This window comes from Oratosquilla oratoria, chromosome 9, assembly GCF_046742065.1.
Source record: "Oratosquilla oratoria isolate Oo_2021 chromosome 9, ASM4674206v1, whole genome shotgun sequence".
NCBI lineage: Eukaryota > Metazoa > Arthropoda > Malacostraca > Stomatopoda > Squillidae > Oratosquilla > Oratosquilla oratoria.
The window spans coordinates 28499747-28518478 of record NC_134785.1 but is presented as its reverse complement, the minus strand read 5'-3'; the positions used below and the strand labels follow the sequence as shown (position 1 = coordinate 28518478).

Here is an 18732-nt window from a genome sequence, read left to right as displayed (position 1 = left end):
TTTCTGTCTCCTCTCCAGGAGGTGCATCTACTTTTCCCCAACTGTAGCTCAACATATTTATTTCCCTGATATGTGAATAGTCAAGAGAAAGAATGAAGATGGCTGGTCTCCTTTGCAAGGGTGCCACATGACAACTTGATAGTGTGATTCTTACTTCTCTTTAGAGAAATTTTACTGGGAACTGTTGGTGGAGTACGAGGTTAAATTAACGGTCTTTCTTTGAGAGCCTGTTCAATGACCTTAGCTTTTGTGTAGATGAACTGGATGATACAGGTGGTAGGTTGTTGTACATGTTTGAGTAGGAAGCTGCTGGAGTTTTGTTTTTTCCTGCATTCAGTTGGTGGTGCTTGTGTGATGCAGTGAGATGGGTGAGTGGTATTTAGGATTCTAGCTTACAACTGTGTATCCATTATTTTCATTTGATGTTCTTTTTGTGTGCATGGATCCTATTGGGGCAGTGAAATATCACCAAAAGGCCATAGTAAAAAATTTAAAAAGCACAAATGTTAGTGAGTATAACTTTCCACATAGATGCAAAGACTTATGGAACAGGTTTGATGAAAATATAATCTAGTCCAAGAACATTAATGCATTTAAGGCAAAATTTGATAAGTGGAGGGAGAGACTAGCCTCATAAGCAGAGCTCCATCTGTGTATACTATAACTAGGCAAATACAGGTATAGCCCAGGAAAATGGCCATGCTCCCACAAATAGTTTCAGTACCATTTGATAGTTTCAGTGAAATAAGATTGAACAATGTAAGAAAATGGACAAAGGCCTAATGTGTAACCTGTCACTGAAACAAGTAAATAACCCTCTGCTGGAGTTTCTACAGGATGCAGTCAAAAATGAAACTGAATAGCAGTTATGTCTAACTTACTGTAAACCAGGGGTCTGAAGGCTGAAGAGTTATTCGAGGCACATTTTTTACTTTGGAAGGTGGAAGTTGCCATTTCTTGTTTAGACTATGTAGTTGTTGTTGTTGTCGTTCCCTAGACTGTCTGTCCGAGCAGTCCCGTCTCCCCAAGGAATGCCACAGCCGAAACTGGGTTTTCCCACAAATCCTTTATAGAGTGTATGTTGTGTTGTTTGTGTGCATGATTGTGTATAATGCAGTCTTCCATTATGTGTTGTATGGTATGGGGTGAAGTGTTACATCCTGGGCAGCTGTTCACAATGCAGTCATCAAGCCTTTACTGGTAGCTTGGAAGTGCTGGGTGGTGGCCGCACCGCAGTCTGGCCAGGTGGACTCTGTCCTTTCATGGGAGAGAGGATTCAGAAGGGTGGATATCAGGGGGTCTGGCATGCAGCAGTGTGTTGTCTTTCAGTGTGTTAATGGAGCGGTGAGTGATATGATTATGAATATGTTTCCGGAGGCTGGTATTTGGTGGTTGTGGAGGAAGAGAAGAGAGTATCTGTGTGTGATACAGGTCTTTGGGTGTTGTTTTAATGTTTCTTGGTGTGTGTGGGTGTTCTGCTATGTAGTGTAGCGGGTGTGATGTGTTTGTGGTGGCTGCGGTAAGTGTTTGTGTGCCTCTCATGTCGAGGTGGTCCTTGACTTTGAGGACTTTTGTTTCATGGTGTAAATGGTCTGTAGGTGTTGTATTTGTGCAGCCTGTAATTGTTTTTAGGGCTTTATTTTGTATGATTTGAAGGGTGTTGTGGTGTGTCTCACTGAGATTAGGAGCCCATGCAGGACTCGCATAATTCATCACTGAGCGTATGCATTGTTTGTATATTGTTGTATTAGTTTCTTTGTTTTGTCCAAATGTTGTTCCAGTGATTGATTTAAGTGCGTTAAGTCTAGGTGTGCATTTGTTTTTATGTTTGTGATGTGTTGCTTGAAAGACATGGATGTATCATATGTTACACCAAGAATTTTCGGTGTGTTTGTGTGTGGTATTAGAGTGTTGTTGATGTAGAGATGAGGTATGTATTTGTGTTCTTTTGTCCAGTTGGTGAGAAGTGTTGCTGTAGATTTGGTTGGAGCTATTTTGAGTCTGTTTGTGATGAACCATGTGTTGAGTGTATCAAGGTATGGCTGGATTATTTCTGCAGCTTTGTCTGTGTTACGATGTGTGCATGTGATTGTTATGTCATCTGCGTAGGAAGAGATTTGTATTTCTGAGGTGTCTGGTGTGGGTAAGTCATGCATGTATAGATTAAAGAGCGTGGGGGATAGAACAGAGCTCTGTGGTACTCTGTTCTTAATGTTTCTGATGTGCGATGATTGGCCATTATATGACACATAATCATTCCTACCTGCCAGATAATTGGCCAGCCATCTTTTGGTGTTATTGTGCATGTCTGTGTTATATATTTTATTTGTTAGGTTGTGGTGGGGGATAGCATCAAAAGTTTTACTAATGTCTAATGTTATAAGAAGTATTCTGTGGTGGGGCCTATCTGAATTGATACATACATTCATACATATACCAAGGCTTTTTCCCCCTTCCAAGGGAGGTAGCCAAAAAGGGAAAGGCATAAAAACTCTCCCACCCATTTCATCCCTAAATACACTCCACACCCCTCCCACCCTTCCTCTCATCTGAGCACCTCCTGGATGACGGGTCATCCCTGCACCCTGCCCACCGCCCTGGGTCAGAAGCAGTGTCGCAAGACACAGTACATCCACAGCAAGGCCGCTTCATTTAATCGGCGACCCCCCCTCTCCGTCCCCCTTTGCATATAAGGCGAGGACGGGGAGAAATCCCTTCGGGCTGCGTCAAAATTTACTCACACATACTACCCCACCCCCACCCCCCGCCCATTCCTCCTCATGCAGTCACAACATCATCCATATACAACCATTCTCCACTCACCTCTGTCTTCCGTCCTCTCCCTTCCTTCCTCAACAGACTATTATTATCTGAATTGATGCCATCTAAAAATCTTTGTGTGAGGTTTATCAGAAGAGTGTTTGTGGAGTGTAGTGGCCTAAAACCATGTTGTGAGTCAGCAAGGGGAATATGTGGTGTGACAAGTTTAAGTATTAGGCATTCAATGACTTTAGAGGGGGTGCAGAGAAGTGTGATTGGGTGGTGTGATGTTGAGATTGTTGGGTCTTTGTTCGGTTTTGGAATGGTGATTATTTTACCATGTTTCCAGATGTTGGGTACAGTGTTGTGTGAATAGCTGTAGTTTGCAATGTTTGTGAGTGTGTGTATACCTTGTGGTCCAATGTGTTTTAGGTGGATGTTACTTATGTTATCAGAGCCACAGGCAGATGAGTGCTTGAGATTATGCATTATGTGTTTTGTCTGACTGTCTATGATGGGTGTATAGTCTGAGTCTGTGGGAAAGTCTTTCTTAGGTCGAATAGTGCATCGGTCATCAGGGTGAGAAGTGAGATGGCTTGTCTGTGCAAAATGATTTATGAGTGTGTTTGCTTGTTGTCTGTTTGAGGGTAGATTGTCTGTTGTTGTGATTATTGCTGCGTGAGAGCGTGTTGTGTTACTGTTGGATAGTGTAATGCTGTTGAGTGTTTTGTACAATTTGCTGGTGTTTGTTTTGTGATCAAGTGTATTGATAAAGTTTTGCCAATTTTGTGTTTTTTGTTCATGTATTTTATTGGCAATCACAGTGTTTAGTGATTGTATTTGGTCTGCTATGTTTTGAGGGATAGGTGTGGGGGTATTGTGTTTAAGTGTGTCTCGTTGTCTGATGAGGCCTTGGATTTCTGGTGTGAAGTTGGGGTTGTGTGATTTTCTGTTGCCTCTAGGGATGTATTTCTTGTCTGCGTTTTGTATGATTGTATTAAAAGTGTGCACAGCATTGTTTATGTTTGTGATTGGTGTACTGTTAAGTGTTTCAAAATGTTGTTCTGTCTCTTCAGTAAAAGCTTCCCAGTTAGCTCTCTTGTAATTGGTGTATGTGTGTCTGTGGCCAATTAGACTATGTAGTTGATATAAGTGATCATTTATTTTAAGTGGTAAGAGCTGCTACAGTGCAAAAGATAAGAGTGGGTGGAAAGTTACTGTAAATTGATGAAGAAATTATGTGACCTGTAAAGATGTTCTTATCTGCTTTGTAAGTATTTGGAGTGGAATCGGGGGAGGGGGTTTTGCCATATATCAAGCAGTGAGGGTAGACCAGCTCTGGCTGTCAGGCCCTGTGGTGTTGCTGTGTGTTACTGTGTTGCCTTTGACCCAAACAATGTATCTGGGAACAGGGATCATGGATTTTCATCCATAAAAAAATGGGTGATGAATGGGTTTTGGATGGGTGTGGGTGGTTCATGTTTTGACTCAGTCACCTCCTTAATTAGGAGGGATAGGACTTGGAATATAAATGTATGTATTTTTTTTTATTATTATTCATTTATCATATTCTCTTGATGTATTTACCCAATATGACGATTTTTCCAATCATAAAATTGATAATGGTCTTAATATTTAGACAAATATATGGGTAATCATGCATTTTTCTTTTGCATGGCAACACCAGAGGAAGGTGTTGGGGCACAAACTGCAGGAAGGTGATGTCCTCCTCTCCAATCACCCAACAGCAGGAGGTTCTCATCTTCCAGATCTGACAGTCATCACACCTGTGTTCAGAAAGTATGGCATTGAGTCTCTCTTTCTCTTTAATTTCTTTTTTGTTTTCTTTTTCTTTTCCTTCCAAATTATGTGTCGGGTTAATGATACACGTGGGAAGCTCGTACACACTGTTTATTATTATGTAAGATCAGTCAACATAGGCGTGAACGTCGACATGCGCAATAGTAATGGAATAGCAATGGTAATAAGAATGTTATGCAAAGCAATAATACAACATCCCCTTCAAATTTACAAAATCTCAAAATAAACTTATCAGTAAGTAACAGTTAGTAATTCCCCAAAGGGCTGCAAAAGAAAGCATAGTGATGACATATCAACTAGAGTAAACCTTTAGAATTAAGTACAAAATTAGATACTATTATTTGTGATACATAACATACACTATTAGTAGTAAACCATTTCTGGTTGTACATTGGGTTTAGGCACTCTGCCGGACCTTCTAACTTCAATTTGTGATGGGCTAGGTACACTAGGTTTAGTGCTAGGACAAACAACAGAAGTAGATGCACCTTTAGGAATATCACTGACATGGATGGAATTATCAGAAGAACCGAGCAGGGTGGGAGTCCCTTCTTTGGGTTCAGTGTTAGGCAATTTACTGTGTTCACCTGTGTGTATGAGAGAGTGTCGGTTTCTTCTTATTGTGGAACCTGCATCAGTCAGGACTTTGTATGATCTCGGTTGAGTCAGTCTCTGTGTTACTTCTCCATAACGTTCTTGGTCTCGTATGTATACCTTATCGCCTGCTTGAAGAGCTGGCAATGTCTGGATACGATGGTGGTTGTTGTAGTTCTTAGAGTATTTCTCTCTATAGAGTTCCTCTTTTTCTAGTAGGTCATCTTGGTTATATCCCTTTGGTCTCAACGTATCAGGGAGTACTGGCAATTTTGTTCTTATTTTTCTACTCATCAGTATTTCACTTGGGGTCAAACCATTTCTAAGTGGAGCTGAACGATAGGCAAGTAGTCCTAAATAAGGGTTAGCGTTCTTTTTAAGGATGTTTTTAGCTGTCTGGACTGCCCGTTCTGCCTCCCCATTTGCTTGTGGGTGTAGGGGTGATGAGGTAACATGGGTAAACCCCCAACACTTGGCAAATTCTTTGAACTCCTGGCTGGAGTACTGAGGTCCATTATCGGATACAACAGTTTCAGGAATTCCATGTATGGAGAAAATATCTGCAAGAGCTGTTGTGACTGCAATAGTTGTGGTATTCTTCAGTTCTCTGAACTCAAACCATCTACTGGAATAATCAACTGCAATGATGTATGACTTACCCTCTAATTCAAAAAGATCTGTACCGATTTGGCTCCAAGGTTTGTCTGGAAAGGACATCGGTAAGAGAGATTCCTTTGGTTCAGGTCGTAGCTTAGCACAAATATGGCACTTGTTAACCATAGATTCTATCTGCTTTGTGATGAGAGGCCACCAAACTGAGTAACTTGCTCTTCCTTGGCACTTAGTAATTCCTAAATGACCTTCATGTAAAGCATTGAGAATATCCAGCTGTAGGGAGGTTGGAACAACAATGCGGTTGTTAAACATTAGTAGTCCTTGGTTGACTGTCAAATGCTGTTTTTTCTCTCAGTATGGTTTCAAGAGTGGCTGAGAAGGCATTATTGAAGGCCATCCATCTAGACAATAACCTTGTACTTGTTTGCAGATGGCATCTGCTTGTTGAGCTGCTTTGATCTCTCCCAGGCGTCGTTCTGTAGCTGGGATAACTTTAAAATTACCTTCTTGACTTTCTTCCACTTCTTCTATAAGCTCTAGATCAGCTTTTGTAGGAAGACTTGTAGGAGCTCGCGATAGAGCATCAGCTGTTTTCTGATGAACGCCTTGTACATATGTCACTTCTGGTGAATATCTTGCTAGTCGAAGACGGAAGCGAAGAATTCTAGATGGAAGTTTTGACAAATCAGTACTTGAGAGCAAAGGCACTAAAGGGCGGTGATCTGTTTCAAGCTTGAAGACTGTTCCTAAAACGTAGTCCTTAAACTTTTCACAAGCCCAAGTAGCTGCTAAAGCTTCTTTTTCAATAACTGCATACCTCTTCTCAGTGTCACTGAGTGATCTTGAAGCATAAGCAATAGGACGACGGTGCCCTGTGTCATTCATTTGTATAAGAACAGCGCCAAGGCCGTCTTGACAAGCATCTGCAGCAACAATGCATTCTTTGTTTGGGTCGTAATGGGCTAGGATCTCTGTGGACACAAGTTTCTGTTTGATTGTTTGAAATGCAGTTTCTTGTGGTTGGTCCCAGAACCATTGTTGACTCTTCCTTAGAAGCTGGCGAAGTGGTTCATTTACATTGGCTAGGTCAGGAATGAACTTGGCAAGCTGATTTACCATACCGTTGAACCTTTGCAGTTCAGTTACATTCCTGGGTCTTGGGAAATCTTGGACAGCTTTGGTTTTTCCTGGATCTGCTTCAATGCCTTTCTCTGAAATGATGTGGCCCAGGAATTTCATGTGTCCTTTTGAAAAATCGCATTTGTCGTTTAGGGTGATTCCTGCTCCCTGTAGTCGACATAACACTTCTCGAACTCGATTGTCATGAATCTCCTGTGTGGGCCCATGGATGAGGATATCATCCATGTGGCAAACAACTCCTTCTAAACCTTCCAGTATGGTAGACATGGTCCTTTGGAAGATTTCTGGGGCGGAGCTAATGCCGAAAGGCAAACGATTGAAGCAATAGCGCCCAAATGGAGTCACAAAAGTTGTCAGCAACCTTGATTCTTTATCAAGTGGTATCTGCCAGAATCCAGAGTTGGCATCAAGTTTCGTAAAAACTTTACTACCTCTTAACTTGGCAAGATTCTCGTCTACACTGGCCATAGGGTGTACTTCCCTCTTCACGGCTTTATTCAGAGGTGTCAGATCCACACAAATTCTCACATCACCATTGGGTTTAACAACGTTAACCATCCCTGAGCACCACTCTGTAGGTACAGTTACAGGGGAAATGACTTTTTGGTGGACCATGGACTGTAGTTTCTTCTTTACTTTTGGTAGCAGAGGATGGGGTACCCGTCTTGGGGTATACAGGCAATGAGGAGTAGCATCTTCGTGCAAAGAAATTCTGTATGTAGATTTGAGTAACCCCAGTCCGTTGAAGAGCTTGGGAAATTCTTCCTTGAAGTTCACTGCCTTGTCTATGTTGTACACCTCTTTAGCAGGTTTAAGGAGTTTCAGGGCTTCTATAGCTGATTTCGACAAAAGATTATTACTCTGACCTGTCATAACATACACATTTTCTATATGTCTCCTACCACCTAATTCAAGTACAGCATCTACAATTTTCCCTTTAATAAGGTGATTGAGATTGACTTCCCCTGGTCCTCGGAAGTCACTATCTGCTTTTGTGAGGTTACACTCCTTAAGGCAAGGTGTTTTGTCACTAACAATTGTCACTTTGGATCCACAATCAAGTTTAAAGTTAGTCACTTTCCTATCTATTGTCACATCAACTGACCAAAAATTCTCACTAGCAGATTTGACTTCCCCTAACATAAAAAAATTATCTACTTCATCACAATCATCCTCTTCTATCTCGTGAATAGATGTTGACTTTAGGCAAGCCGAAGCATAATGGCCGACACGTGCGCATATGTGACATTTGGAATTTCTGGCTGGGCAGTTTTTTCTGTAATGTCCATCTGTGTTCCCACACCATCTACACCTGGGTGGGCTAAGCCCAGACGCTTTGAAAGGAGATTCACCTCTCTTCTTTCCTGTCGGTTTCGGTTTCGGTGGTTTCCATACATCTTCTTTACAAAGGATTACAAAGGCAAAGCATGTCGACAGGAGACCTTTTGATCTATATCTAGGTCGGATGCAAAAAAAAAAAAAAAAAAAAAAAAAAAAAAAAAAAAAAAAAATAAAATCATATTAATAATAAATTAAAACTATAACAATGTAAATAACAATTAAAATACATAAATAAATGCATTGGTATAGTTGAATAACAAACAAACAGGTAAATAGTAAATGATAATAAATTGACATATAACTAATAATAAATGAAAATCAGACAGACAAATTATAACAAAACAAAAACAAATAATATAACATAAATTATAATAATTACAGCATCTTACTTAGGTATTTATCTAAATGATTCTTAAAGCTTCGAACTGAACTACATTGCACTACCTGTGCAGGAAGTTTATTCCATTCATTAACTACACGGTTGGCAAAGTTGTTTCTACCTACTTCCAAATTGAATCTATTTCCGGACAGTTTGAGACCATTGTTTCTTGTCTGATTCTCATTCAATGTGAAAATTTGGTCACTTTTGATGTTGTCAATTCCCTTTAAAATCTTAAAGACCTGTATCAAGTCACCTCTGAGTCTACGCTTTTTTAGGGAAAACAGATTCATGTGCTTAAGTCGATTTTCGTATGATTTATTTTTTATATTTGGAATCAGTTTTGTGGCTCGCCGTTGTACTTTTTCTTTGAGGTGTCATTGGTGCACAAGTTTCCTCGTTGAAGATGTACTGGCACCTTTCCGCTTGTTTGTGTACTCAACTGCAGCTTGCACTCTACCTGTAATTACTTGCTTATGTGTTCTGGAGATTTCTGCTGCTCTGAGGCTTTCGATCACTTTGTTGAGGTCTGGGACAGGCCGTTCACGGAGTAGTCGTTCTCTCCCTGCTTCATCCGTTGTACCTACGACAATTCTGTCACGAAGGAGAGAGTCTTTCAAGTTTGCAAACTCACAGGATTCACTGAGCTGACGAAGACGGAGCACATACTCGTCTACGGATTCGTTGCTCCTCTGAGTGGCTGAGTAGAAGAGAAACCATTCATACAAAACATTCCGCTGGGGTATGAACTGCTTCTGCAGCTCGGCGAGTATTCTAGCAGGATTCTTCTTGTCTTGCTCTGTCAGCGTAGGAAGAGAATTCATAACTTTTTGGCACTCGGTTCCCATGACAGTACATAGAGTGGCAGCCACTTTATTCATTCCCTCAGTGTTATCTGATCCATCGGCATTCTTCAATTGTAAGTTCAGATCAGTGGCAATTGTGTAGTAGTGCCACGAGTTTTCAAAAACCTTCCAGTTCTCCACCACGTCTCCTTTCAAAGACATGGGTGGGGGTGCTGGAATCTGGTATGCAGACATCGTAGACTATCCTTCCACTGTCGTCACTGCTGTGGATGTCGTCTGCGTTGTCGAACGCCAGTGCACAACCACAACGTTTTCAGAGGTTTATTTGAGAAGATACTTCGTTTACTGTCGCCAGTAGGGAATAATTACACTGAATTACACTGTTCACGAATAGCCTAGGGTAGCGGAACACTCAGCAGTACCGATACGAACGATTTGCGATCGTCCGTCGTGGGCGTTTACGTAAGCAAGAGGGGAAACTTATGTAACACTGAGGGAAGGGCACGCTCCTTCACCGAACTCGGCGGTCTGGTACAAGTTACACACGCACTTCTAGTCCACTATGGTAGTTTTTCTTCGTGATTTTCCCAATTGAGGATGTTCACTGAAGTTTATAGCGTATCCCTCGAGACGTGGTTTCTCGGTATTCGACTATTAATTGCGTAAATAGTCGAAAAACCACTAGCTCGCACTTGCTCCAAACTCGGCAGTCTGGCACGATTTTCACACGCGTTTCGTATCCACTACAGCTATTGTTTTCGTGATTTTCCCAATTGAGGATGTTCACTGAAGTTTATAGCGTGTCTTACGAGACGTGGTTTCTCGGTATTCGACTATTAATTGCGTAAATAGTCGAAAAACCACCCGCTGCCACCATGTCGGGTGAATGATACGCGTGGGAAGCTCGTACACACTGTTTATTATTATGTAAGATCAGTCAACATAGGCGTGAACGTCGACATGCGCAATAGTAATGGAATAGCAATGGTAATAAGAATGTTATGCAAAGCAATAATACAACATTATGGAACAGTCTTAACCCCTTCGATACGATGACGCCTACGTAGGCGTCATGAGGAGCAAGTGGGTACGCGAGGATGCCGATGTCGGCGTCTTAATTATATTTATTGTAGTTGTACCTGCGTGACCCCCATACTCTGTAAACTGGCTTCATCATATTTTCTATGGTTATAAAAATTCACGGGTGAAAGAGAACGAGCTAAATACAGCGGTAACTTTATTTTTTATAATGCGAGTATTATGATGCAACATCACATGTCTGGCAGCTAATGCTGCCCACGAGATTTTGGCCTGGAGTGAAGGGGTTAAAGAGGGAATAGTCAAACTAAGACCTTAATGAAATTCAGGGTTAAGGACAAGCAATGTAAACATTTAAGTTCCAACTTAATCTATAACCTTGATTTCCAATTATATTTTGATTTGAATTCATGTATTGTTCCAGCTTGGGTTATATCACCTTAGCTATTCCAAGTATTTATGCATCTATATGGAAAACTGTATTTCTTTACACCCTTTTGACATGTGATCTTTCTTAATTTGCTCTTATGACCTCTTAAAGCCTTCCCATCCATAATCAAGAAATCTCTTCTGTCAATGCAATATATCCCCTTTAGTGACATGAATACTGTAATCACATTACAGTAAAACCTCTACATACGAATTTAATTCATTCCAGGACCTACTTCGTATGTTGAAATGGTCATATGTTAAATCAAATATTCCCATAAGAATACACTGTAATTCGTTTAATTCATCCCACAGCCCAAAAACCTATGATAACTCCTTAAAAAATACTGTACTGCAGATAATTACACATAGCAATAAAACAAATGCATTACTGTATATAAGAGAGATGTAAAAATTTTTTTTTTTATAAGGAAATAATTAATAAAAAGAGGTTTTTATTGTCACTTTACCTTAGAGACAGGTGACTGAGGTGTAGGCTTGGCGATGCAGGAGACGATAGGTGTGGGTAGAGAGGTGGTGACTGAGATACGTATCATAACTTAGGCTACTCTAACTTACAGTAGGTGAACTTTAAACTAACTTAGCTTATATATGCAAAACTTTGATGACTTCGTATGTTGGAAATTACTTTGGGTGTAGAGTCAAATATTAGATCGAATTTCACATCGTATGTTGGAAAATTCGTATGTTTAGGCAATCGTAAGTAGAGGTTCTACTGTACTTCTTTCTCTTCCATCTTTCAAAGGTAGCAGACCCAATGCTTTTAGTCTTTCCTCATATGGTTTATCTACTTGGCTGGGGACCAATTTAGTTGCTGCCCTTTGTATTATTTTGATCTTGCTATCCTTTACTCTGTGTGGGGACCATATCACTGATGCATATTCATTTTTTTGACAAATCAGGGGGTTTGATGAGTTTTTCATCATTTTTTCATCCATATAGTGAAAAGCCACTTTAATCTTCTGCAGCAATCCATATGTCGTTCCAACAATCCTGCTGATATGTGTGTCTGGTGACAAGTCTTATATTAACACTCCCAAATCTTCCTCCTCTTTTGCCCCCCTTACGGGAGCCTTGTCATGGTGGGGGTGGACTTGTGTGTCCCAATGACCTGGTGAGCAAAGCTAGAGGGGCTTCAGCTCCTGCTCTGCCCTACTTAGAGGGAGAGGGTTAACCATACTAGCAAGGTCACCAGTAAGGGACAAGACTAAAAGATTCCCAGTGCTAGGCTACTTGAACAGGCCAGCTGTACCACCCACCAGAGACACCACCATATGAGGTTGTCCTGGGCTGGAAAGAGTTGTGGAGGGAGGTCTTAGCTCTGCTGTGGACAAACATCTGCATCAAGAGGAAGCACTTTTTAAAGCAAGTGGCCCCCATGGGGATGAGGTACCCATGGGTCACCTATTGAGTTTTGTCTTGATACAGTACCTCCTTTTTTCAGACATTCTGCATGACACCTATCCACCCCAGGTGGATAGGTGCACACCTTGTGACTCTCTCCTTGAAACACTCCCATTACTCTTGCACTCCACTCAATTTATTATATATATATATAACAATGGCTTTTTCCCCCTTACAAGGAAGGTAGCCAAAAACAAAAGCATAAAATCCACTCCCACCCATTCCATCCCCACATACTCCATTCCTATTCACCCCCTCCCTCCCTCTTATCTTGGCTCCTCCTGGATGACGGGTCATCCCTGCATCTCGCCCACTGCCCTGGGTCAGAAGTAATGTAGCAAGACACAGCACATCCACAGCAAGGCCACTTTATTTAATCGGTGATCCCCCTCTCCATCCCCTCATGCAGAATAAGAGAAGGGGGAAATCCCCTCAGGCTGCATCAAAATATCATTCACACATACTCCCTCACCTCCCCTCACCCTTCCATGCATCACGGCATCATCACTCCTATCTTGTCTTCTCCTTTCCTTCCTCAAGACATTCCCCTCTTTCCCAATGCCCCTTTTACCCTATCCATCCATCTCATCCTTGTTCCCCCCCTCATGTTCACTCCTTCCACTTTTACCTTCCACACCTCTTTTACTAATCTTTCTCTACACATTCTTTCCATGTGTTCAAACCCTCCCAGTACTCTTTCATCAACCCTATCTCCCAACCCCCTTTCCACCTCCCACTCTCCTCCTCACCTCCTCATTTCTCACTCTATCCAGCCTAGTAACCCTACCATATTTCTCAGACATTTCATTTCAAACACATATAAACTCTTCCTCTCTTATATTCCATGTTTCTGCCCTGTCACGTGCTAGGCCTTGTATTCGCATTGATGCAACCCAGAATCCTAGATCAACATTTAGCCTCTTGCGATCAATCTTTCTTCACTGGGACAAAGAAAAATGGTGGGGTGCAATCACTTAATTTAATACCTAAATCATATTACAACTTACTAGTTAATCGGTGAGAACAGAGTGCGGGTGCAGTAATCAGGGGCTCAAAAGTGCCCGCGCATCTGTTTTTATGCTACAGCCATACAACACCAGTGCCATGGCACAGGTGCCAATGTATGTCTATGTAACCTATCCTATTTCTATTTACCCAGCTCCACACAATTCACCAGTATCTTTATTTTTGTGTGAAGAGGGCATACAATAAAGTCACTAATACTTATCTAAAACATATAAGCAACAGGGCATGGAAGTGAGGGACCTACTTCTTTTCTTCATTTGATTTATGTGCCCTCTGACCTCTACTGGCAGAAGGCCCTGATTTCATATTCCTCCGCTGCCGACCTCCAAGTCTTCTACATCATTTGTGTGCGTGATGCTCCTGTCCATTATGTAACAGGTTTAAGTCTTCTACGTCATTTGTGTGTGCGATGCCTGCGTCCATGATGTAACAGGTCGTGGTGAAAACACGAGTCCGTTGTTCCTACACGATGCCCATGTCTGTTATGTAACATTTCTGTCATGATCATGGTGGAAACATGTCAGCCCTATACAGTGCTGTTGACACAATCACTCCTTCATACATTCTCGTCTTAGCATCCATTCCCAGAGTCTATTATTTATTATACCTAGCCTAAAATTCATATAGAGTTCCACCTTAGTCTCTGTGTGTAAATACATGGGGTCACCGCAATTCGACAGGGATGGGGTGGTCTATCATCGGTTGAACCTGCGTTTTGTCGAATCATGATGCAGTTTTTCCCATAGGAATACATTGTAATTAGGGGGGATAGGGACCGACCTCCAGCCCAGACCCCCCAAAATATCACTATGGCCTCTAAAAAACACTAACTTCGACTAAATCAGTAATATTAAAGGCTTCATTTATTTCTAATTTTGTTTATTAAACACATTACAGTACATTTTTGGTGGTGGATGTTGTGGCCTGCAAGTCCTCCCACAGTGACAAGGCACGCTCCTGCTCGAGCCCCATGCTGATCGGCATCTTGCTTTGTGTCCTGTCCTCTATCCACTTGATCAACATGTCCTCCATCATGTCGAGACGGGAGTCCCTTGAGCCACGGAGAACAAGGGAAGTCGTGGAAGATGTTGATGCAGCGGCTTGGCGGTACTTGTCCCTGTTCTTCCAAATCGTTGATACTGTTGATCTCAGGACACCCATTTCCGCTGCAATGGCAGAATGAGCCATACCTGCCTCATGCTTTCTTATAAGCTCAAGCTTATCTTTGAAAGCCAGGAAAATGTGTTTGGGGCCGGAGTTGGATTTGCGCGACATGGTGGAGGTGGAACAGCGGAGTGTGGCTTGCCTCGACGATGGCTGGGGCGAGAGTGAGACAGAGTGGCGCATCGGGAGTGGTGGCAAATTCGACCGGGTGCGTGGCGTACGAGATTTGAATGTCGAATTGTCGAGTCTGGCTGTCGAACCTTGAGGGTTGGGTATAAATTAACTACTGTCAAATTTGCGATAATCCGAATTGCGAACGGTCAAATTGCGGTGACCCCCTGTACTTTATTCTTTATTGTATACAAGAAGGGAGTTATACTCATAAGGTCCTGTCTCTTATCCTCCAACTAATCTCAATATATGTATATATGAATACATTTTATTATTTTTTGTCATTCTTGTCTTCTTTCATCTTTCAGAGGTAGGAGTGCAGATGGTCCAATATTCTATGTGGCCAGTCGAGGACATCACGCTGACATAGGTGGTATTACTCCTGGTTCCATGCCTCCTCATTCTACCTCAATACATCAGGAGGGTGCTGTTTTCAAGAGCTTCAAACTTGTGGATCGTGGAGTCTTTAAGGTTTAGTATTTGAATTATTGTTTCTTCTTGTGTGTTTGACATCTTATTAGCACACAATGAGAGATTTGGGGATAAGGCAGGGAATGGGGTGGAAAAAGAGTTGTTGGATAAGGGAGATCAAAGAGTGCTAAGATGGTTTGTGCGTATTGAAAGAATGAATGAGGAAAGACTAGCAAAAGAGAATGTGGAAAACAGGAGTGAATAGAGTAAGCTTGGGAGGAAGACTAAGAATAAGGTGAATAGATGGGGTGAAGAGGTCTTTGTTTTGTAAGTGTTAAAAGAATAAATGAGGAAAGACTAGTAAAAAGAGTGTGGTTATAGTAAGCTTGGGAGGAAGACCAAGAATGAGGTGGATCGATGGTATGAAGGGGACCTTGGATACTGAAGGAATATGTCAGGCAGGGAAAAGAGAGTTCAAAAGGTAGTTAGTGGATGGAGATTTTGAATGAATGAAAGGATGGTGCAGCCCAGAGGGATGTTCTTATCTGTTCCATAAATTATTTTGAGTGGATGAGGATGGGGGTCGTCACATGAAGCAGTAGGGGTACACCAGTGCCAGGACTGTACCTCACTATATTGGCTTCAACTTCAGTTGTTGTTGTCATTCCCTAGACTGTCTAGCTGAACAGTCCCGTCTCCATGAGGAATGCCACGGCTGGAATGGGGTTTTCCCACAAGTCCTGTTGTGTACAATGCAGTTTTCCATAATGTGTTGTATAGTATGGGGTGGAGTGATGCATCCTAGACAGTTATCTGCATTGCAGTTATCCAGCCTCTTCTGATAACTTAGAAGGGCTAGATGGTGGCCACACCACAGTCTGGCCGGGTGGACTCTTATCCTTTTGGGTGAGAGAGGATTCAGAGGAATGGATATCATGTGGTCTGGCATGCAGAAATGTATTGTCTTTCAGTTCGTTGATGGAGCAGTGAGTGATGTTAATATGGATGTGCATCTAGAGGCTGGTGTCTGGTGGTTGTGGAGGAAGCAAAGAGACTAGTTGTGTATGATATAGGTATTTGGGTGTTGTTTTGATGATTCTTGGTGTGTGTGGGTGTTCTGCTATGCAGTGTATTTACCTAGTTGTATTATATGGGAAGGGGAGCTATGTTTTGTGTAAACTGCTATGTGTTTTTGTATTTTAGTTTTAAAATTTTTAAATACATAGTATTCAGACTGATTACCTTTATCAGGAAGAGGCTTTGATAGATGCTCTAATGGCTCCAGGCAAGATTCCTGGGTCATCAGGAACAAGAAATCTTCATGACAATTTGTCAGATCTTCGAGCTCAGGTTGCAGCCAACCAAAAGGTGAGGACAGTTTTTAATTTTTTTTATTTCTTTATTTATTTTTTTGTATATTTACCCAATTGTATTTACTTTTGTAGTATACAGGAAAGGAACAAATGTTGGGTCCTTTCTCCCATTCTCTAATTTTCTAACATACCTAGACTCAAATTCATGTGTAGCCCCAACTGAATCTACATCCTTGATTTCCAATTATCATATTTAGATATGAACCTGTGTATTGTTTGAGCATGGGCTATATCATCTTCTAAGTTACTCCACATATTTATGCATCTATATGGAAAACTATTTCTTCACATCCTTTAGACATGTACATACATACATACATATACCAAAGGCTTTTTCCCCATTACACGGGGGGTAGCCAAAAAGAAAAAGGCATAGAAACCACTCCCACCCATTCCATCCCCTACATATTCCACTCCCCTCCACCCTCCTTCTCATCTTGGCACCTCCTGGATGATGGGTCATCCGTGCATCCTGTCCACTGCCCTGGGTCAGAAGCAGTGTCGCAAGACACAGCACATCCACAGCAAGGCCGCTTCATTAATTCGGCGACCCCCCCTCTCCGTCTCCTCATGAAGAAAAGGAGAAGACAGGGAGAAATCCCCTCGGGCTGCATCAAATTTCTCATACATACTTCCTCACCCCCCATCCGTCACCCACTCCCCCTCATGCATCACAGCATCATCTATACACAACCCTTCTCCATTCACCCCTATCTTCAGTCCTCTTCCATCCTTCCTCAACTGACATTCCTCTCTTTTGTAATACCCCTTTTACCCCATCCATCCATCTTGTCCTAGGATGCCCCCTCATATTCACTCCTTCCACCTCCGCCTTCCACACCTCTTTTACTAATCTTTCTTCACTCATTCTTTCCATGTGTCCAACCCATCCTAATACACTTTCATCCCAGCTCCCTTTCCACCCCTGTTCTCCTCCTCACCTCTTAATTTCTCACTCTATCTAGCCTAATAACCCCTATCATACTTCTCAGACATTTCATCTCAAACACATTCAAACTCCTTCTCTCTTATGTTCCATGTTTCTGCCCCATACAGTGCTGTCGGAACAATCACTCCTTCATATAACCTCCTCTTAGGATCCATTCCCAGATGTCTATTTCTCATTACACTTTTTAATCCACCAAGGCATTTACTCGCTTCTCTCAATCTACATTCTACCTCCACCCCCACTCCTCCCTTTCCTGTCACATTCGCACCCAAGTATCTAAAACTATCCACTTCCTCCAGTCTCTCTCCCATAATGCTCACTTCCAGCCTGCTGTCACTCTCTCCCCTTGTACATCTCATCACCTTACCTTTGCCCACATTTATCTTCAGCTTCCTTCTTTCACACACCTTCTCAAACTCTGTCTCTAACTTCCTCAATCCCTCCTCTGATCCTGCCACAAGTGCAGTGTCGTCAGCAAACTACAACTGGCTTAATTTGTTCCAGTGACCTCATAACCCTTCCACATCAAGAGAAGCGATTCTACCTTTAGCGGAGTTTACCATGATAATATCTAGGAAATCAGATGTGGATTGTAGAATATAGGTGGTGGGAGTGTAGGGAGTTAGAATGGAGCACAGTTTCTTAGTGAGTTTGTACATTGGTGCAGGGATTTGAGAGATTATGGGATGGAGTTTATTACCAGGTTTGTGTGTTTTGACTGTTCCATAGCAGTAACCCATACCATACTCGCCTGAAAGTTTGTCAATTTTTTTTTCTTTTTAGGGCATATGACAGGGTTAACAGGAAGGCATTGTTGGATGTTCAGGGTGTATAGAATATTGAGGGCAGTGAAAATTTTATGAGTACTAGTTCTTGTGGTAGGATAGGGAATGGAGTGAGTGGTGTAAGGTGAAGGTGGGGGTGTGCCAGGGTTGTGTAATGTCACTATAGTTGTTCAGCATGTATGTATGTAGGTAGGGTGGTATAGGAGATAAATGCAAAGGTGAAGGTCAGGGGTCTGGAGATAGTGAGAGTAGAAGGTGAACCAATTGTTTGGGGGTGACCTAGCTCTTGTGACTACATCAGAGGACCTAGGTTACCATGTGGCAGTTGTTGGAGGGTATATAAGATGAGAAACATCAAAGTAAATTGAGCAGAGAGTAGCTGTTACTGATTTCTTGGGAGCTGTGGGTCTTCTGCAAGAGACTTTGGGTAGCAGATATTTGTGTGTATATTTGCATACACATACATATACCAATGGCTTTATCCCCCTTACAAGAGAGGTAGCCA

General features: G+C 41.9%; 1 protein-coding gene across 2 annotated transcripts in view; it reads left to right on the top strand.

Annotated features, from left to right (window-relative positions):
- The window catches only part of LOC143028289 (5-oxoprolinase), a 105258-nt gene that overhangs the window by 61467 nt on the left and 25059 nt on the right, over positions 1–18732 (top strand). For both annotated transcript variants that reach the window (XM_076190158.1, XM_076190160.1), the window contains 3 exons: positions 4448–4560; positions 15018–15180; positions 16372–16488. In XM_076190158.1, coding sequence (XP_076046273.1) covers positions 4448–4560; positions 15018–15180; positions 16372–16488 — 393 coding nt within the window. The remainder of the gene's footprint in view (positions 1–4447; positions 4561–15017; positions 15181–16371; positions 16489–18732) is intronic.